This window comes from Peromyscus leucopus, chromosome 14, assembly GCF_004664715.2.
Source record: "Peromyscus leucopus breed LL Stock chromosome 14, UCI_PerLeu_2.1, whole genome shotgun sequence".
Classification (NCBI taxonomy): domain Eukaryota; kingdom Metazoa; phylum Chordata; class Mammalia; order Rodentia; family Cricetidae; genus Peromyscus; species Peromyscus leucopus.
In genome coordinates this window covers 65,827,507-65,850,354 of record NC_051075.1, presented here as the reverse complement: position 1 = coordinate 65,850,354, position 22,848 = coordinate 65,827,507, and the positions used below count along the sequence as shown (strand labels likewise).

The following is a 22,848-nucleotide window of genomic DNA, read 5'->3' as shown; positions in this document are numbered from 1 at the left end:
TGGCTGTGCACACAGGGCATCTGTCATGGTTCAGAATCCTGTTTCCTCAGGCTGGCAGAGGTGCTGGGATGAGTTCCTTGTCTGTAAATTAAAAAAAGGGGGTGGGGGACACAAAATTCTCGATGCAGGCTCTTTCTGCGACTCTGTGATCAGCTGTGGGCAATTCTTCAAATGCAGCCAAACAGATGAATTCTACCAGGTGCTCTGTGGAGCGAAAGAAGCCCTTGGGGTTCTGTGGGTGTCTTTGAACTTTGACCAAAGAATATGCCTTTAAAGGAAATCGTCATTGAGCTAGTCTTTCCCAGGTAATTCCTTCCTTACCCCCTGCTAATGTCCCTTTCCTTCACAGCCATTGCTGACCCCAAACTTTGGGCCCATGTCATCATTGCCTGAGAGCTAGAACCCCAATTCCATAATTCCACCACACTTATGACAGCCCTCATTCCTCCCAGCAGGTTTTGTTACTTCCACATGGACTCAACAGCAAGGTGGCCTCTGGAGTGCAGAATATAATTCCTCCAAGACCGTGGTTCTCAACTTTCCTAATGCTGTGACCCTTTAACATGTTCTTCATGTTGTGGTGACGCCCAACCATAAAATTATTTCCATTGCTACTTCATAACTGTAATTTTGCTACTGCTATGAATCGTAAAGTAAATATCCGATATGCAGGTTATCTGATATGTGACCCCCCCCAAAGGGGTTGTGACCCACAGTTTGAGAACCACTGCACTAAGGAGTTCTTTTTTTCCTGAACCCTTCAGGGCTTACAGCTATAACCTTCAGTCTCTTTCAATGTCTTTTTCCCCCATCAAAGGCTTGCCTGCTCTGGCCAGAGCAGTATTCTCCCTATGCTGTGTACAAAGAACTTGTTCTCCCAATACTTGATCTCCTCTGGGCTTTACTGATCTCAGTAGAAGTGATGGGATTGACAGGCTTCCTTCAGACAGACCAAGCACTACTTCCCTGTGCTGGATTGGGTGAATAGCATCTTCCAGTACACATCTCTCCCTGAAACTTCAGTGTATGATGTTACTTGGACATAGGGTCCCTGCAGATGTAATTAGTGAAGATGACGTTATATCGTACTGAGATGTATCCTGTATAAGTGTCCATTTTCTGTCCCTATAACCAAATATCTAAAACTAGGCACTTTATAAAGAAAAGAGGCTGATTCATCTCACGATTGTGGAGGAGGCCTCATTTATTGAGCCTCTGGTGAGAGCAATGTGACTGCCTCACAGCATGGCAGACTGCGTCATGGTGGGCACATGTACAAGCAAGAGAAATCAGTCAAGATAGGCGACAAGAAAGACTCAAGGGTCAGCCCCCCCCCCCTCTCCTCCTCTCTCTCTCTCCAGGGTTTCTCTGTGTAGCCCTGGCTGTCCTGGATCTCACTCTGTAGACCAGGCTGGCCTCGAACTCACAGAGATCCGCTTGGCTCTGCCTCCCAAGTGCTGGGATTAAAGGCATGTGCCACAGCCACCCAGCCAGCCTTACTCTCTTTTATAACAACTCCCTCTTGAGAGAGCTGAGTGAGCCCATGAGGGCAGCATTAACTCCTTCTATAGGTGATTCCCCCCTGACTTAAATCTGTGCCAGGCCTGGCCTCTTAGAGTCTCTACTCCATCAAGACCGCCACACCAGACACCATGCTTCCCGCACCCAGATGTTTGGGAGCCACAGCCAAACCATATCCAAACCACGTCTATGGCTGGTGTTCCTAGAAGCTAAGGGCAGGACATACAGATCCCAGAGGGGAGCAGGTGACGACAAAGGCTGAGACAAGAAAGATGCAGCCGGGTCAAAGAAGATAAGACTGTCCGAGAGCCAGGAACAGAGGGGAAAGGCTTATTCCTGAGAGCCCCTGGAGGGAGTCCCTTCCTGCTGATGACATCCAGATTCTTGCTTCCAGAATGGTGAACTCCCCAAATGAAATAATGCTAAGGCAAAACGATACCATTCAGGATTCTCTGGTGCCGTGACACTACAGAATGGAAAGTTATTAAAGGCTTGGACCATTGTGAGGAGCGGGAGAAGAGGAGGAATCAGATGTTACCACACATGCTGATGGCAAGGTGCCAAGCTGGATGTTTTACATGTACACATATGTAATTTTATTTACTGCACAAATCAGTATCCTTTAAAATGATGTATCTGCGATGATGTTTTAGGCTGGCATACGTGTAATAGACAAAAAAGCTGAAGGGCTACAGGCTTTTTGAACAGTAAACAGAATGAAGTGTTATATGTCAGACAAAACCAAACCAAAAACAAACACCCAAAGGCTCTCTTACAGAGACTATGTAAATAACCAGTGTGAGGTTAGATTGAAAATCCATAGCCAGATGTTATATAGATGAGGAAAGCTAGTGATCCAATTAGCAATCACATGGTAATTGTAAATGAGCATTATCAGCAATAGCAACACCAAATGAGTGTTCTGAAAGACACAAATAAGGTGAAATTAAAGTACTGGGCATGTCACACGATATCTCAGTTTGATTTCTATTGCTGTGATAAAAACACCATGGCCCAAAGCAACTTGGGACAGAAAGGGTTTACTTGTAAGTTACACCTCTCCATCACATCCCCCACCATTGAGGAAAGCCAAGGCAGGAACCCAAGTAGGGCAGGAACATGGGGTGGGTACTGAGCAAAAGCCACAGAGAACACTTTACTTTCTCACCATGGCTTGTTTGGCTTACTTTCTTATACCACCCAGGACCACCTGCCCAGGAGTGGCTCCACCAACAGTGGCGAGGCCTTCCACATCAACTATTTAATCATGAAAACGCCCTAGAAGCCAAACTGGATGAAGACATTTCCTCAACTGAGTTTCCTCTTCCTAGTTTGTATCAAGTTGACAAAAAAACAAACAAATGAAAGAAACTAATTAGCACACATGGTAAATGCAGCATTGACGGGTAACACAGGGACAGGTTATCAATACTAAATATAGCCTCTAACTGAGCATGCCTCTTACATAATAATAAAAAGGCACTAATATGCCACTACAAGAACTTATGTAACTTCCGGTCGGGGAGACACTGATGGAAATGTTCTCTGACTCTTCTCTAGGGTCGCAGCTACTTAACTCTGTCACGCAGTCCTAGCACACACCATCTATGACAGAATGAGATGCGTGCTGTGCAGCCAGTGACTTTGCTGCTCTGTCCCCATTGGCTGTGGCCAGAGGGCAGGAACAGGGACATATTGAAAAAGTGTGCATTTGATTCAGGGGCTGCCTTCCTTCCACACGCATGTCTGCTCCAGGTGGCAGACTGATGCACATATTTAATCCCATGAACATCAGTTATCCCTGTATTAAAGCAGAGGAGAGATTGTCATCTTCTGAGTGGTATTTACATAGCGACCTTGAGATATCTCCAGATAAACGTCTAATTTCAAGAGAAGGAAAATGATTCTCTCCACCATCCACACACCTACTCAAGGTACACACACACACACACACACACACACACACACACACACACACACCCCTCAAAGGTGTCATCTGCCTGGCACCATGTGGGCAGCAATGGATGTGGGCGCCAAGCCAGCAAAGAAAGTGTCTCCAAACACTCACTCATCCTCCCACCGCCTTCCAAAAACATTGTGTGGGGTTTGCAGCTTTGAAAACGTAATTAACACTTTTACTTATGGAAAACGGATCCTGAGAGTTTTAGCAGGATATACTGGAAACAGCCTCAAATCTCAATGGCCTTACTCAAAGGGTAACCCAAGTATAGACATGCTCTTCTGGACTCCCAGGAGCCTGGAGACCAGCACAGGCTTAGGCCAACCTTTCTTTGTCATCACACACACACACACACCCCGGCAGTCCTGCCCCCACAGACTTAAAAATTAAATCTCACTGAGTATGGCACTAAGCAGCCCCGTGACGAAAGCTTGGAAAAGCTATTTAGAATTAGATTCTGTCTTAGTTTGGTTTCTACTGTTATGATAAAGACACCATGACTGAAAGCGAATTGGGGAGGAAAGTGTTGATTTCAGCTTACAGTTTCACATCACAGTCCATCATGGAAGGAAGTCAGGGCAGGAGCTCAAGGCAGGAACCTGGAGACAGGAACTGAGGTAATGACCATGGAGGATGCTGCTTACTGGCTTGTTCCTCATGGCTTGCTCAGACTGTTTTCTTATACAACTCAGGCCCATCTGCCCAGGGGTGGCACCACACACAATAGTGTAGGGTGGGGCCTTCTTACATCAATCATTAATGAAGAGAATGATTACAGACTTGCCTTCCGGCAATCTGATGGAGGCATTTTCTCAATTGGGGTCTCTCTTTTTTTCACCGGATAACTGTACTTTGTATCAAGCTGACCAAAACAAACAAAACCATCTAGACAGGTTCCACAACTTTCTGCTATGATAACTTTACCTCTTAAGACTAGATTTGCCAAGAGTTGTGTCTTTACAAGGCATGGTGTGTATTCAGGGGTGACATGATGCACAGTATCTTGTTCCCAGATCTCTTTCCTGTAAGTCTGTCATGACACCTAGAATCTTATATGAAAACACTAAAATCTTTTCCTTGAAAGGAAGAAACAAAACTATCATGATTAGACAGTGGGTTGGCACAGTCATTGTGGAAGGAAACAGACTGGGCAAATTTTGGAAAGGGAACAGAACAGAAGGTGCTTCTAGGTGGTGCCAGGGTAGGAATCTGGGCCCTGGTGTTCAAGTAAAAGCATGCGAACTAGCTTCAAGATGCAACAAAGTCAAAGAAAGAGGCAGACAAACCCAGGATTACACAGAGTATAATTTATTAGGCACTTAGGTAAAGAAAGGTATCTTGAATAGCAAGACAGGTGAATTCTCACAAACTGGATCAGAAGGAGGAGTAAGATAGAATGGCCAGCATAGGACTTCATCCAAGCCAAGATGGCGCTGATTTATCTCCAGCTAATACCAAGGGCACTGGTCACATTCCTTGTGCTGATGAGTCTAGAATCTTGGTCATAAAACTCTGTAGACCACTCTATTTATAGATGCTAGGGGTCAATTGGAGAAATCTAGCCAGAGTCACTCAGAATGGTCATGGTTCATATGACTCAAGATGGCTTCATTCAGGTCAAGTTGAAGCCCCACACCTGTGCAAGGGGAAAGGCAGGTAGGCACCAATGGAGCAGAGGGAGATCAGAATTTGTTTCTTCTGCCTACAGCTGAAACATGTGGACACCACTGGGAAAAACACCAGCTAAAATATTAGCCTCTGTCCCAGACCAGCTGCTATACATGAGGATATGGGAAACATGTTTAATGGTAAAATAAATACACATTTCTTTGGGGTTAATTGCAACATTCACATGTTATTTTAAACAGAAAAAGCAGAAAGCTCTCGCTTCAAATTCCATGCATAGAGTGGAGTCTTTGGAGGGTGACCTGTATGCCTCAGATTTTTTTCCAGCTCTGTCCTCACCTGCTCCTGTTTGTGAAGGTCACTGGAGACTTAAAAGAAATGCTTTTTAATGAGCTTCAAGGATATAACCCTAGGAAGCCTTGTTACGATCAGAGAACAGTACTAAGAATATGAGTTCTTTGCACTCAAAGACCTTGAGGGATTTTTCTTTCTGCTTCGAATTCTGTCAGGGACTATCAGATGAAAACAAGCCCACTCTAAGGTTGGGAGGGTCAGAATGGGGAGTTAGCAACATAGTCCATTTCTATGACAGAGCATCAGCATCATTTACCTCCTTTTGCAAGCTGATGCACATGCTTAAGGCTCACTCCCTTACTGTGTGTAGTATGCCTAAGATATGGTCAGTATTACTGAATAAGAATGATTCCAAGCACAGATATCTCCCTTCCCTGGCTAGTTCAATAAGTACAATTTTAACTTGGGAATCATAATGGATAACTAATAGAGCTGTGAAATTATATACAACAGGTGCATAATACATGTTAAACACTATTGCAATGTTCTCTCTCTACAAATATCTTACAAAAGACCCACAAATGGACTGGAGTCTTTAGTTTAAAACACTGTTCTAAGGGACTTGAGGCATGTGTTGGACTTGTCCAGGAGACTTCTCATTGCAGTTATATTGACAGATAAGTAAGTGTTTTAACAGCTACAGGGACATAGGTTATCTCTACTTCTTCCCAAAGGAGCTTCAATGGTGACTTTTAAGGGATTTAGAGGTGAAAGAGCTTTTAGGAACCATTTAGCACAGTGGTTCTCAACTTCACACTTGTCAGAATGACCATAGCCCTACACATTACTTAGATTGTTGTAAGAAACACTGTAGGAGTAAATATTAGTATTTTCTTTCTCCACAATTCCCAATGAAATATAGAAACATTGCATGACTAGTCATCCTGCATGTGTAGACAGACAACAATCTTGTCGAGAAAACTATTTGTTGCAAGGTGTAATTAATGAAGTGCCATCTGTGAGAGGCAATGTTCCTTGCATAAGCTGTGACTATCCACGCAAAGTTCTTAGGCTTTTTAGCCAGATGGGAAGAGAGAAAAGAGTGTAACAAAGCAGAAATGTGGTGTGAATTATCTGATCAATAACATATGCTATGTGGTTACACTTTATTTTATTATCTGACATATAGACTCATTTTCACACTCTTCTTAGAAAACTTGATTTAGAATTTATATCCAATTTTGAATTCTTCCACTTGAATTCAAAATTGTTTGACATTTATTAGTCTCTTTGTGTGTGTGTGTACACCTGCTGTCTCTCTCTCTTTCTCGTGTGTGTGTGTGTGTGTGTGTGTGTGTGTGTGTGTGTGTGTGTGTACACCTGCTGTGGAGATCAGAAGAATCTTCTGATCTCTTTCTATATACCACATAGGTCCCAAGGATGAAACTCAGGTCTTCAGGCTCTGCAGCAGACACCTTAACTGGCTGAACCACATCACTCCCCATCTCCTGATTGATTTTTAGATAGTCTCAACAGATCAGTTTATATAAAATGCTTACTTCCTCCCAACTTTGAGTAAAACTCCAACCCCTCAACTTGGGATTCAAAACTTCTGCATTCCAGTTATTCCCAGGATCACCAAAGTGAACTCATGACCAGCCCATTCCTACTCAACTCCCACATAGCCACGCTCACCCATTAGCCTGGCCTGGAAAGTCTCTCCATAACTCCATAACTACTCCTCCCATAACTCTCCATTCTCTCTTGTCAAAATCTCAATGATTCTTCAAGGCAAGACACTTCATCCAAGGATTTCCCCAAATGTTCTCAATGTGTCTTCATGTAAGAAACATTTAGTCATCTATAACTTGAAATAACACAGTGCCTATAAGAACATCATGTTAACATCAGTTAACTGAATGTCTGAACACTTTTTAAAAAATGTGTATATATGCCTCTGTGTGTGCCATTGGAGGTATCAGCAAAGCAGTTGTAAGCTGTCTGATGTGGGTACTGGGAACCAAACTCGGATTCTCTGGAAGGTGCTCTTAACTGCTGATCCACCTCTCCAGTCTAAATATCTGAAGAATTTTTAAGCATATCTACTTGGGGAAAATCTGCATATACTAAAGCTGACTCTTGGTAAGGGTACAATTTCCTTGAAAAACTAAAGTAATTTTAATGAGATATAACTGATGCATAATAAACTGCATGTAAATATATATGTGTAAATTTTATAAATATGTACATTCATAAAGTACATAATGTGGTAAGACTGACATATGTATATATTGATAAAGCTGTCACCACCATCAAGACAATAAATACGTCTATCACAGTGTTTCTTCATGTTTCTCCTTGTAGGCAGGCAACTATGATCCTTATAGTAGTCATCAGTTTGCACTTTCTGGAACTTTATATAAGGTCGGTCGGGGGGGGGGGGGGGCAACAGCACATGCTTTCTTTCTTGTTTGGCTTCTTTTACTCAAAGCATCTGTGGCAGTTTGAATGTAATTGGCCTCTATAAGCTCATAGGGACTGGCACTATTAAGAGGTGTGGCCTTGTTGGAGGAAGTGTGTCACTGTGGGGATGGGCTTTGAGGTCTCATATGCTCAAGCCATGCTCAGTTTTTCAGATCACTTCCTGTTGCCTGTGGGTCAAAATATAGGACTGTCAGCTCCTTCTCCAGCACCATGTCTGCCTGCATACCACCATGTTGCACCATGATGATAATGGACTAAATCGCTGAAAATGTAAGCTATCCCAATTGAATGTTTTCCCTTTATAAGAGTTGCCATGATCATGGTGTCTCTTCACAGCAATAGAAACCCTAACTAAGAAAGCAGAACTCATGTGTGTTACCAACAATTCATTCCTTCTTAAAGCCAAATAGAATTCCGCTGTATGGTTGTATCAGTTTACCCATTTACCTATTAATAGGCCTTTGGGTTGTTACCAGTTTGAGGCTATTACAAATAAAGTTGCTATGAACATTCACACCCAAGTCTGTTAAGTGAACATTTTTAAAGTTCCAGTTGTTTACATGGTAACCAGAACTCAGTCTGGTCCATTTTTTTTTTTTAAGTTTCAGCTATTCTAATTAAGTTTTTAATTGTACTTTTCTTGATGACTTTTTTTTGTGTGTGTATATTTGCCAAATATTGTATGTCATTTCTGGTGAGGTTTCCACTTATTTTATGTTGTTTTTGGTTTGTTGAGACAGTGTCATGCTTTATAGCCCAGGCTAGCCTCAAACTGCCCCTACCTCCTCAGTGCTTACTGGCATGTGTCATCATCTCCAGCCTTTTTATTGAGTTTTGAGTTTTGTTCTCAGTGAAAGTCATTTATAGAATACATACTGCACTTGAGAATATTTCCTCCCAGTCAGTGGCTTATTTTTCTACTCTCAGTAATGTCTTTGGAAGCAAAAAAGTTTCTAAGGTCCAAGAAGTCAAATCTATGAATCTTTTTCTGATTGTGATTTTAGAGTTTTAGTTAAGAAATCACCATGTGACATAAATTTACATATATTATTTCTTCTAAACATTTATACATACATACATATACACACATATATACATATATGTTTATATGTAGATGTATATATTCATATGTATACACATCTATACACACATACACACATGTCTACATATATATGTGTATATACACACACACACACACACACATATATATATTGTCCATAAATTACTTTGAGTTAACTTTTGTCAAGATATGAACCAGTGGGCATTTGGGGCACACATTAACTAAAAACTAGTAGTGCATAATTTCTAATAAACTTAAAGTAACAGTTTGATTGATAAGATTAATGGGCTTTTAAAACTAACTTGTATCATTAGAGATAAATGAAATAAAAACTCATGAAAAGTGAAGTAAAAAAATGTTTTTCTATACACAAATTGCATCAGTCTCAGAAAAACAAATATTGTATGTTTTCTCTAGTGTGTGGATTCTAGCTTTTACTTAGACACTTCAAATCATGTACACATAGATGACTAAAAATGGATAGGAAACTGGCAAAGGGACAAAGGGGACCAATCGGAGAAGAGTGTGGCTGAAGTTCACCCCGCATACATGACATAACCGTTTGAAAATGTCTGTATTTACCAATGAATTTTTTTAATTGAAAAGACAAAACTAGGAAATGCTTAAATCTTCTTTTTATAATATTACCTTATAAAACAACAAAGTTCTTATAGTAGGTTCTGGTTTACATTCTTTTTCTTTGTTTCAAGACAGGGTTTCTCTGGCTGTCCTGGAACTCACTCTGTAGACCAGGCTGGCTTAGAACTCAGAGATCGCCTGCCTCTGTCTCCCAAGTGCTGGGATTAAAGGTGTGCGCCACCACCGCCTGGCTTGATTTATAGTCTTATATGCTACCTCATCTGCATCACACTATTGCATAGTACATTTGTTGTCCTGTGCACTGACCCTTCGTGCAGACGTACTTGGTCCAAGGACTGATCAGAGCATAGCAAAGTGCTGTTTTAACTGCTTAATTAAGTGCTGTGTGTCCACGTGCTCTGGAAAGGCTGCTTCAGACTTCTGAGCAGCAACATAGCTCCTCTGAAGATCTCCAATCTGGAAGAAATACCAAATCAGGAACCAGAGTAAGATCTACATGTTGGAAAAATGCCAAGAGTTCTCAAAAGTAAACTGTTCCATTATGCTGCTTATAGTTTAGAATTATCTAAATTATAAATCCATCATAAAAATGAGGAAAATAAAATTATATAAATAACATATGCTCCAGTGTAGTGTGTTTTCTCTCTCTGTCGCCGAGAGCACTGTAAATGTAAAAGGGCATTTGTTGGCCTAAAGATTCAAGTCTGTGTAGCTAGAATAAATGCAACATCCAACAAAGATATCATGAATAGCATAGTATCTCTTAGGCAGGAAATTTAAGTAAAACATATTAACTGAAGATATAAAGACTGGGTGCCGGTGGCACACAGCTTTAATCCCAGCACTTGGGAGGCAGAAGAAGGTGGATCTGAGTTGAGGCCAGCCTGGTCTACAGAATGAGTTCCAGGATAGCCAGGGCTACACAGAGAAACCATGTCCTGAAAAGGAAAAAGAAAAAAATGGGGGTGGGGTGGAGGGAGCTGGAGAGACGGCTGGCTCAGCAGTTAAGAGCACTGGCCACGCTTTCAGAGGATCTGGGTTTAATACCCAGCACCCATATGGCAGCTCACAACTGCCTGTAACTCCAGTTCTAGAGGATCTGATACCCTCATAACAATGCACATAAAATAAAATTAAATAAATTATTTAAAAAAGATAAATTATGTTCTGAAAGGTTCTAAGTAATACTAAACACAGCAGTGTTGGGCAGATAGCTGGTTTTTAAGTTTATAAAGGCTATCTCTAATGTTCAATGAACTCTGTTTACATCCAGTACCAAAGAAAAATAATCTATCTTCATTCATGAATGCACTTCTGCAAAGACAGAAAATATTTAGTATGTGCACAAAAAATATCTAGATGATTCAACTCTGATGGATTTTTAACCACATATATATGTATTTTAGATTTAAATGGTTTCCTTTTAAAATCATAACATTGCCAACATTATTATTTTATAATAAATCAAAACATTGCCAACATCACAATTATTTGATAGTATTTTGCTGAACTATGTTATAAGAATGAAGAATTCTTTGAACTAAGAATCATTAAGGTGCACTGATCCTCAGGTGAGCTGGCCTTCCTATAAGGAAGTGCCTGTGTCTTTAACTGAGTTGTAGCAGGTGCAGTGGGAGATGGAAGGGCGTCAGGAGCTGGGTGGGAGTTTGGAATCTCATATTGCCAAGTGGCTCTAGGGCGTGCCTTTGTTTGGTTTCAGATTTATTTTTTATTATTTTTAATTATGTGTAGGTGTGAGTGCATGCGGGTATGGGGATGTGTGAGCAGGGGCTGCCAGAGCCAGAGATGCAGAATCTCCTGGAACTGGCGTTACAGGCAATTTCAATCCGCCTGCTATGGGTGCTGGGAACCAAATTCTGGTCCTTTGGAAGAGCAGCAAGTGCTCTTAACCCCTGAGCCATTCCCAAAGACCCCTGCTCTTTGGGTTTTATTGCGACTGGATCTTGCTGGTCTAGCCTTGAACTAATGACCCTCCTGCCTTAGCCTCCTGTGCCTAGGGTTTTACAGGCTTGTGCCTCCACATCCACCCAGCTCCTATAGATGCTTTGTAATCTCGGTGAGCCTCAGGTCCCATGAGAACGCAAGCATCATGAAGTGGAAGTTTCTGTCCGCTTCAGTCATTGCTACATCTTCTATGCTGACCACAGGGCCTAGTACACAGAGAGGCTCAGCAAAGAAATATCGCTGGGGTTTTGAAGAGAATTCAGAAAGATAGGCAAAGAACCTCCACCAGAAGCTGGTATTTAGCAACTGTCCCCCAAACTGTAACAGGAGTGAGAGCCTTTTCTATTTTCAAAATAGACATATGTGGATAGTTTCGTATTCATGCTATAAGGATATCGTGTTTACGTCTTTAGTCAATAAAAGCCCGCACTTCTATCACAAACATTTGAACTGTTTCCTCAAGACAGACTTGCTTTTCATGGTAAAAGTGCTGAGATGCCCTAGTGCCCTGGCTTGCTTGTTTATGTTTTATTAAAAATGGCTCACTACTCCTGTTGACTTCTGGATATTAACTGATTGGCAACAGAATAGTAACAGTTACCTTTCCCCCATATTGCTCATAACTAAGAAAGGTGGGGTGGAAATAGGATCTGCATATAACAGACAGGATTCCCTTGCTGTAAAAGTCAATTATAAATCCTTCCTGGACCAGGAATTATCTAACAAGTGTTCTTTAGTGATTAAATGTGGTATTTTAAAATGTAAGCGATTTCTTCTGCAATTTATAGTGGTGTCTTAGTCAATACCCAGTGATAAAGTTTATTACATAATCTCCTGAAGTGAAGATATTTGTGATAAAAGTTTTTAAAAAGTCATTTCTTTCAGATTGAAAAAATAATCAACCTTCTGTTCAGAAAGATAAGGTTTAAAATATATTCAATCTGTATTTTTTTAAACCAAGAAAGATCAAGAATGTGTCAGATGATAAATTAATAAAGGAAGAAAATACCTTATCAGAGACTGTTGCAAAATTAAAATGTGGCTCATACATATGGGGTGCTAAAGACGATGCAGTTTGTAGGAGTGCCCTTGCCTGTGGGGAAACAAGGAAGAAAAGGCAGACATATGAGCACATGTCAGCACTATATCTATGATTTCTTTAGGTTAAAACAAAACTTACCTGAGACAGGACCTTAAAATGATCCTGTGCACAATACAGATGACATTCCTCAGGAAATACAATGGTGTAATGAAATATAGCTTACTCTGGCTATCCTGGCAAAACGTTAGCGATACATACTTCAAAAGAGGGAATATGAGAGTTGAAAATTTAGGGTCGATACAAGTTATTTGAGAATCACCGCCTCATAAAGACTACACTTCAGTATGATACACAATTTGAAATACAATCTCCTCAAAGCTTAAAAAAAGTCTTCTTGACTTAAGCTTTGTTGTTGGCGATCAACTTAGGAGGCTCTAGCTATCTGCTCCCTCATGACAACTTAAAATCAGTACATTTCAAACTCCAAAGTTCCTCACTGGATGAGATCAAGCAGACATTTATTATACTGCTCATCAGTCTGCTAGGTGAAATAGCAACAGGAAATGACAAGCTTTCTCTGAAGTATTGTCCTAGTTAGGGTTACTATTGCTGTGATAAAATACCATGACCAAGATGAGTTGGGGAGAAAAGGGCTTATTTGGCCACATCCTAATCCATTACTGAAGGAAGCCAAGAACTCAAACAGGGCAGGAACCTGGAGGTGGAGCTGATGCAGAGACCATGGAGGAATGCTGCTTACTGGCTTGTTCTGGATGGCTTTTTCAGGCTGCTTTCTTAAAGAATCCAGGACCACCAGCCCAGGGGTGGCAGCACCTACAATGGGCTGGACTCTCCCCCATCAATCACTAATTAAGAAACGGTCCTACAGCTCGATCTTACGGAGGCATTTTCTCAATTGAGTTTCCCTCCTTTCAGATGACTCTAGCTTGTGTCAGGTTGACATAGAACTAGCCAGCACAAGCACTCATAGCATACAACTTGTAGTGGGTAGCCATTCCAGCTTGGATCTGGAAGTTCCAACCCCCATTGAGACTCTGGCAACTGTCACGCCTACCAGGCGGGGCCAGGGGAGGCGCCCGGAGACCCGAGACCTGGATGGGCCAGCGTTCTCTCTGGTCCAGGACCCTGAACGGTGGAGGTTGACCTAGCAGAGCTCCAGAGAACACTGCTGGATTGTGATACACCTTCCCCAGGCCCCGTGACCTACCTTTCCCTTTTTTGTAAGTTACCCACTAAATAAATCTTCCTTTTAACTACGTGGAGTGGCCATAATAATTTCACCAATAACAACTTAGGTTTCATTTCACAGGACGATGTTTTACAGAGACCATGGAGGAACAGGAGATGGTATGTGTACATCACAGTTCATAATGATGCCACTGAACAATGCCCCCCTCCAATGAGCCTGAGAACAAATTCATGCATCATTTGTTTGAAATGAGAAAACAAGGACATCAACTCCTATAAGACAGTAGTAGATACTGGATTTTACCTAATAAAAAAAAACTTTGAAACGCATTTGGAATCACTGGACTGGTGCAATGGCTCACCAGGTAAGGGCACTGGCCATCTGACGACCTGAGCTTGATTCCCCAGAACCCACATGGCACAAGGGGAAAGAAGGGAGAATTGGCTCCTACAGGTCGTCCTCTGACCTCCACACGTGTGCCACGGAGTGTGTACATACTTGAGCACGTGTCCACACACACCACCTCACAGTATTGAGGTGACAGACACATGCTGCAACAGCTTTTTAAGTGGGTGCTGGGGATCTGAACTCAAGTCCCCACGTTTGTTCGGCAAGCATTTTTCTGACTGAACCGTCTCCCCAGCCCCTCCAGGAACACCGACTTAGACTTCCCATATGCCAGGTGCTGTTCCTAGTGCTGAGAATGCACGAGTTACATAACGAAAGAGGTCTGTGCTTTCAGGCAGCCAACAGTCTGCTCCACATACCACTATCTAGTAAAACGAGAAAAAGAAAACGGTCCGAGATGTGTGAGGCCTCGAGGGCTTTCCTTAGACTGGCATTTGGGTGGTTTTTCTACGGAGAGGACACTGAAGACTCAAGACACTTGTCATGGCAAGGTCTGGGGGACGCTGCAAAGGGCTGACGGGAGACAAAGCTCTGTGTGTCTGTAGAGCTGTGGGTCACTCATGCTCCTGAAGCCAGTGAGGAAGGAGCACATGAATATAGTATCAAGGGGCCTGCACAGGCCAGGCTGGGAAGCCTGGGTTTTAGTCCAAATGCAAAGAGAAGGAACTGGAGGATTTTAGCAAAGCAATAATAAAATAATATTGTTTTATAACAAAATCCATTATGCTACTCAGAGGAGGATGAGCTACTGCTTTATTCATTTTATTCATTCATTATTAAGTCACTCAGTAGTCGACCTCATAGTGGGGGGTGCGGGGGCAATGGCTTTGTCGGTAAAGTGCCCACCCCACCATATGGTGTGAGTGTGTGTGTGTGTTGTGTGTGTGAGTGTGTGTGTGTGTGTGAGTGTGTGTGTGTGTGTGTGAGTGTGTGTGTGTGTGTGTGTGTGTGTGTGTGTGTGTGTGTGTGTGTGTGTGTGTGTGTGTGTGGGAGGAGACCCGTTAGGAGGCACCTGGGATAGTACAGGAAAGAGATGAACGTGGGGTAAAGAAGAAGGAGCACACTGAGCTAGGGCGGACAGGACTGCTGGGCAGTGTGGGCACAGGGGCAGCAGAGAGAGGAAAGAAGGGAAGGGTTGAAAGGGTGGCTGCTAGGGTGCTGGCAGGAGCAGGAGATTGCAGTGGGAGACAGTGCGGTTTCAGGAGGGAAGACCATGGAGGTGTACATTGCTCCCATTAAATCAAATGTTCCTCTTTGGCCTCACAGAAGTGAAGTGACCTGCCCAAAGTCACACAACTAGTGATAACAGAGCTGGGGTTCAGAAGCAGGCCTGCTGGACTCCAGAGCTGTTTTTAAAAGTGTAACACATAACGGTGGCTGAGTGTCACCGCTTTCCTCTGAAGAAAGCCAACTGTCCACTGTGACCGTGCCGGTCTCTGACCTGTTCGATGTGACCCTTCCGCATCTCCAGCACGGCTAGGTTGTTGTAGGCCTCCGCGTGGTGGTTGTTGTGGACCAGGGCCAGCCTGAAGCACTGGTGGGCCAGGTTTGTATCCCCTATTCCCTGCAAGGAAAAGCACGCGTTTGCACATGCCCCCTCCGGCTGCATCCTCCCTCATTTTGAATATAAATCTTTCCAGCTCCATAGAGAAAACGAGCACTAATCACAGCAGTGGAGTGAGCTCTGTGCATGGATTTTACTTGAGGACAGAAAATGACTCAAATCTCTAAATCGTCAGCTGGGTTTATGATATGAGAATTTCTTCACATGAACGTATGATGACTTTTTCCTTAACAGGAAACACGCACACACATCACACACACACACACACACACACACACACACACACACACACACACACAAAACATACCACAGCAATGTGCCCCAGGTTGTACCAGACATCAGCTGCCTCTTCTTCATTCTCAGCCAGGGAAAGGGCACGTTCGAATGAGGTCAGAGTCATATCATACTGCTGGGCATAGAAGCAACACAGCCCCAGGTTGTTGAAAAGCTGGCAATTATAGACTCCCATCTGCAAGAGGCGTCTTTCCAAAGAGGAGCACAAAAGCTGATGTTAGATTAACTTTATGAACGTAGTTAGAAGTGAATTCATTTGACAATTTTAGGACCCCCAAAGAACATTAGCACAAGCATATCAATTAACGTTTAAAACAATGCTCATAACTTGTCATAGGGCACGTGTCCAGGGACAAGGTCAGAAAAGTGGGTTTTTGTTTGTTTGCTTTTTATTTTGTTTTGTTTTCCCATAAGAGCTTCATTAGGAAGAAAGGAGAAGGGGTCGCCTAAGTTCACACATGTTACTTCAGAGGCCGCAGCACCTGCAGGGAATTCCCTAAGGCCTGATCCAGCCTGAGGAGCGTGTTCCACACCTCACCCGCAAGCCTTCTGCACAGCCCTGGATTCTGCTGTCTCGACTGTGGGGTACAGATTCACTCCAGTGAACCTCTGCCATGGAAGACGTGACTGCCGCTCTGGGTTCCCCACTCAGCTTTGCCAGGGCAGCTCAAGAGCCCCACTTGGCTTCTCTGCATCATTAATCCAACCGAGTTCAAATACAGAGACTGAAAAGCCAGCCCAGCTGCTTGAGAAGCCCGTGACCCACTTTAGGGGTGGAGAGTGCGGCCAGCTGCACGAGTGCTGGATGCAGCTGTTTACTTCATATTTTCAGCATGTGTTTGGAAAGAACTTGTCAGTTGTCAATCTACCAGATATCCAGGGGCTGAAACCACCAGGTGAAAATTAATTTTAGGGACCAGTGAGATGGCTTAGTGGGTAAAGGTGCCTATCTCCAAGCCTGGTGACCTGAGTTTGGTCCCTGGGACTCACATAGTAGACGGAAAGACCTAAACCAAAGGGAGTTACCCTCTAACCTTCACAAGCATGCTATGGTGCATGTACCCCACCCTGGATACACACAAACAAACAAACAAACAAACAAATAAATAGTGGATGTAATGTTTAAAAAATGTATTTTAGAAGCCACATGAGGGATAAAATAAGTATGTGCTCAAAGGAGAACCAGCAACCATCATGTACTTGGATTTGGAAATAGTTGAAAATATTCCACAAAAGAGATGACCCTGTTTTAGGTCCTCGTCGAGGTTCAGAACACGGGACACCTGCAAGCCCTTCCTGCTTCAGCCTCTCTGTCTTTAGAGTTTGGGTTATTAAGAGGCAGTGACAGTGAGAAATGCTTCAAGCAGCCATTTAGCCTCTGCTGTTTCTTGACCGCGAACACCAGCTGACACTGAGCTCAACTGAAAGCATGGCCGTGCAGGTATGTTTTCCCAGGAGGCCAGGCTGCACACCCCCAAAGTACCAAAGGTCACTTTAATCCTCAGAGAGCAACTGAGAGATGCAGTTCTTAGCTTTATACACATGTGGCCTTTCCATAACTTCTCTCCGTTTTCATTCCGTCCCGTTACCGGTTCACCCACTTTTCCTGCAGATGCAATGTAACACCCACCTGTAAAACCGGAGGGCAACCTCTGGTTGGTCAGAATAAAAGTGGTTGCTTCCAATGCAGGCGATGGCCTCCACGTGAGTATTGTCTTGCTTCAGGACTTCTTTGTAGTATTCGGCTGCAGATGAACTATTGTTCATTTCCTATTCCCCATCCAGAGAGAAGAGCAATGCTTTGTTAACACTGGACAAGAAGCTGCTTTTTTTTTTCTAAGTTCATTCATTCAACAATATTTATTTCGAGTCTGCCATATGTCAGGCTCTGTTCGAGACAGTAGGGACGAAATTCGAACAAAAACATGAAGTCATCGTCCCCAGGGAGGTGACAGCTGGTGGGAAGACAAACAGATGAGTCAGTATAATGTCAGGGAAGGATGAGCAATGTACAGAAACAGTGTGGGGTGAGCAGAGAGCAAGGGAGGCAGGGGACGCTTGTTATCAGTCACCTCGGAAGAGGCCCTGGCTAACAGAGACCTAACTGAAGAGGGGTGTCAGATCCAGCATTTGTGGGGCATAGTCTCACTTAGCAGAGAGTCCAAACACACAAACCTAAAATGAAAACACTCAGAAGAAACATTTCCAAATGAGTCTGGCACAGGGGGCAGTGTCCAGGAGACCAGAGAGGCAGCCAGGGCCTTTTGAGGCCATACGGAGAGCCTCGGACTTCATACTAAGCTGAGAGGACATCAGAGGATTAGAAACATCGATGCCACACGCATATTGCATCATGTTTGAGGAATTACCTGGTGGCTGACTGTCAGCCATATCAAATAGGAAGACAGGGCCTAAGAAAGACCAGATGTAGGAAAGAGACGAAAGCCTCCGAGACCAAGTTTAGAAATACATACAAGGGAGCCTTCTGCAGCTGTCGTATACATTTATAAAACACTAGTAATCACAAATAAATGTCTCTAGTGGTTACGACCTGCAAAAGAAATCAGGTTTGCAGAAAGAGCTGACACAAAATGACCCTGTAGATGATCTTTATTAGGGGAGAAAGCATTTTGATGAGTGACAGTCACCACAGGCCCCCAAGTGGGAGAGCACTGGGAGAGACTGCATCAGGGGAGACCTTCAGTTCTCAAAGCGGAGCTTCGTCAGGTGAGATGCCCACCATGCCCAGCGTGATGAGGGTCCTGAAGGAAAAGAACCTTCCGTTCCCAAGGACAAAGGTGGTTTCTGACTCTCACAGGTTCTTGGGGTGGGGCAGGGTGGGCAAGCTCCGTACCTTCAGATCTCACCTGGCCTGGCCTACATCCCAGGAGCCACAGAAAGGGAGGCACTAGCTAAAAGTACACAACTCAAGGTTGCCCTAAGTCCAAAGGACCGGGGGCTGGGCTTGTTCACAGCTGCCGTGGAAGGGAAGGAACCAAATTCATTCTACGTGAATGAATCACAACACATTTTGTCAGCTCTGTCCCAGAGCTGAGAGGGGTGTGGCCTGAGTTCCAGGATGGGGCAGCTAGCAGGCCTGTGATATAACACTAATTTTATTAAAATTTGAGGCATATTCTCACCACGTTGCCCAGTGTGGACTTGAACCCAAGTTTGAACTCTCCTCCTTCCTTAGCTTCCTGAGTAGGTGGACTGGGCCGACAAACATTGTTAATGAAGGTTACCACCTCTCAAATACACCTCAAGGTCCAGTTCACCCTCCATGAAGCTTTCCTTATGTCAACTTCGCAAAGCTTTCTTCTGCCTCTCATGTTACATGACATCCACTATCGCCCACACACTTGTTCTGATCACCGAAGGACTCTTACTAATATTAGATTTGAACCATTTTTATCAAACCCAAGAGACCCCACCATCAGCAAGAAGCATCACACACTATTTCTTTGGACACACAACTTGTATTTGGCACAAGACTCACGTGACCACATCTGCATTCTTTATACATATAAAGTAATATGTAAAGTCAGTTCCTTCATACACAGTCAAATTCTTCCAAGTCCCCTCTTCACTTGGTCATCCATGTTCAGGTTTTTCAAAACAGTATTGTCTGTACTTTGTGCTCTGCTCTTTAAATTTTATCAAAAATTTTATGTTTGTGGGATACGACGTGCAGCCTTGACAGGGGCATGGTGTAGAATGAACTTATCAGGCTAATACACACACCTGCAGCCTCACCTACTTCTCATCTCTTCATGATGAAGAGGGTTAAGATCTACTGTAGTGCTCCTTACAAGTGCTCCCCACCACTGCTTGGGATTCAGGATTCACTTCCAAGCGCCTTTTGTGAGTCTGATGCCTGTGCTTTCTGGATTTAACCAGCAGGTGTCAACAAAAGCTTTCGGGCAACAATCAGAACTAATTACCATCTTCATTCACTATGTTGGCTAATTGGAATCACTGCCAGGTTTCCACAAGGGCTGCAGGTGAGAAAACTACACAACAGCTGCTACTTGGCTACAAGGATCAAAGACAATGTGGGATAGATAAACACAGTGGAGCACTATTCAGCCACTAAGAAGACAGAGTTGTGTCATTCACAGGAAAATAGGTAGGGCTAGAGATCATCGTGTTAAGGGAAAGAAGCCAGGCTCAGAAAGACAAGCATGTTTTCTCTTATGATGGAATCTGGACGAGATAACCAGCAAGAAGGAGGACAGGACAAAGACACCAGTGAGGTGGTAAATAAGACCAAAGTCCATGAGACTCATTACTTTCTACAATGACTGTATGGTAATGAAGGGAAAACGAAGGGAAAGATGCTACATACTGTTAGAGACGTTCAAACACGGAGAGGTTTTGTGTGTCTATGTGTGTATGTGTGTGCATGTGTTCTACTGTGCATATAGATACACATGCACATGTATGGGCATGCATGTGGAGGCCAGGTGTCAACCCTGGAGGTCACTCTTCAAGTACCAGCCACTTTGATTTTTGAGACAGGGCAGCTCATTGGCCAAGGAGTCCCAGTTAGATTAGGCTGCAGGAGCTTGAAGACCAAGTGCACCAATGCACTGTTCTTTCTCGATGGAGTAGTCAGCTCCAGCTAGAGCACATTTTCTTTCTTATGTGGTGTATTTGTACACACATTTGTCTGTGCATGTGTGCATACGTGGAGGCTAGATGTCAATGCTGGGTGACTTCTTCTACTGCTCACCTTCTTTTCTTTTAAGAAAGTGTCTCTCACTGAAGCCAGAGCTCACTGGTTGGGCTAGACAGGCTGGCCATGGAGTTCCAGGAATCTTCCGGTCACTACCTCCCCAGTTCTGGGGTACATGTGCACCACCACACCTGACTTCCTTCTGTGGGTTCTGAGGACTGACCTTGAGACCTCATGCTTGCCAGGCAAGCACATTACTATCACCCCAGCCCACTGTGTATTTGCACTTTCGGACCATAACAAGTCCCAGATGATAAATTACCTAGTCCCTTTTCAGTGAACCTTGGTTTCTTGACATTTTTAACCAGCAGAACAGGATATAAAAACATCTCTGCATAGCTGTACACTGAGGAGGAAAATGCCCAGAAGTAAAACTGCCCAAAAGAAGAACCACGTTTGACCTCTCTTTGGTGACTATAAACAGCTTCCGGGTGGGCTGCATCCACCATGCTCCCTGCAACAGGGCTCACACGTGGAGTCTGTTTCTTCACACCCTTGGCGACAGCCTGGGTTCTGTGGAACTTCTTCACCTCTGCCCAACTAGTCGAGTGGGAAGTGGCCTATGGCTGTTCAGCTTTAATTCTTTAACTCTGATGGAGACAGGGCCTTTGACACATGAGACATCATACCTGCCTTTCTGGGAGCTGCCTACCTGTGTCCTGTGTCTACTTCCTGAGCTAGCCTGCCTTTTGCCTTTTGTCACTGACATTCTGTGCTGCTGTCACAGAATAGCACACGCAGAATAATTTATAATGAACTGAAAAGTGGTCAGCTATGGTTTGGAGGCTGTTGAGCCCAAAATCAAATGGTGGCATCTGGTGAGGACCACCATACCTACCTGACAGTCATCTGTCGTCCAGGCATGAGAGGCATTTTCACTGGGTGATATCTGAACCTTTTAGTTTGGTTTTATCTAAATTTTTATCTTTGCTACATAGGATTATTTTTTTGAGCCCGCAGAGTTCCACCTGCCTCTCTCTCCCCCAGTGCTGGGGTTAAAGGCATGTGCCACCATGCTTGGCTTGGTCTACATAGGGAATAAAGTTCTCAATATTTGTCTTTCGTGTTATGGATTTATTATTTGGTTTTGTATAAAAAGCTTTTCCTCAGGTAGGAGTGACAGATGGCTCAGTGGTTAAGAGCACTGGTTGCTTTCCCAGAGGACCCGAGTTCCATTCCCAGGACCCACATGATGGCTCACAAAAGGATCTGAATCCCTTTCTGGCCATGGGCACAACCTAGAATCAGCTGGGAAGAGAGTCTTACTGAAGAATCATCTAGATCAGGTTAGCCTATGTGATGTCTGTGGGAGCTGTGTTGACTACTGCTATAGGGAAGATCCAGTACACTGTGGGCATCACCATTCCCTAGGCATGACATCCTAAACAGTATAAAAGGAGAGAGCTAGTTGACAGCAAGCTGGAATGTGTTTATTCTCTCTTTGCTCTTAATTATAGGTGGGATGTGACTGCTTGAGTTCCTGCCTTAACTTCCCCTTGATGATGGTTTGTTGTTGTTGTTGTTGTTGTTGTTGTTGTTTTGGTTTTTCAAGGCAGGGATTCTCTGTATTGTTTGGGTACCTGTCCTGGATCTTGCTCTGTAGATCCAGGCTGGCCTCGAACACATAGAGATCAGCCTGACTCAGCCTCCCGAGTGATGGGATTAAAGGTGTGCGTCACCGCCACCCGGCTCCATGATGGGTTTTAATTTGAAATTGTAAGGTGAATAAACCATTTCTTCCCTAAGTTGTTTTTGTCAGGATATTTTATCAGAGCAGTTTCATATTTTGAAGTTTTAACTCTTTTTAACAAGTTTCAATCTGAGAGCGGGGAACATGGCTCAGTCAGTAAAGTTATTATTGCAGAAACACTGAGTTCAGTGCCCAGAAACCACATAAAAAAGCTAGGCATGGTGACAAGTGTGTGTAATCCCAGTGCCGGGGAGGCAGAGTCCAGGGGCTCCTGGCCAGCTAGGCCAGCAATTAGCCAGGCTAGACTAATGATGAGGCCCCAGCCTCAAAAACAAGTTAGATGGCTTCTACAGCCTGATACCGAGGTTGACCACTGACCTCACACACATGTG

General features: G+C 43.6%; 1 protein-coding gene across 2 annotated transcripts in view; it reads right to left on the bottom strand.

The window, feature by feature from the left end:
• Window positions 1–9,500: 9,500 nt before the first annotated feature.
• The window catches only part of Ttc8 (tetratricopeptide repeat domain 8), a 63,557-nt gene continuing 50,209 nt past the window's right edge, over window positions 9,501–22,848 (bottom strand). For both annotated transcript variants that reach the window (XM_028886606.2, XM_028886607.2), the window contains 5 exons: window positions 17,659–17,798; window positions 16,042–16,216; window positions 15,612–15,734; window positions 12,520–12,603; window positions 9,501–10,001 (listed from right to left, as the gene is read on the bottom strand). In XM_028886606.2, the coding sequence (XP_028742439.1) occupies window positions 9,885–10,001; window positions 12,520–12,603; window positions 15,612–15,734; window positions 16,042–16,216; window positions 17,659–17,798 (639 nt within the window). In that variant the 3' untranslated portion in view covers window positions 9,501–9,884. The remainder of the gene's footprint in view (window positions 10,002–12,519; window positions 12,604–15,611; window positions 15,735–16,041; window positions 16,217–17,658; window positions 17,799–22,848) is intronic.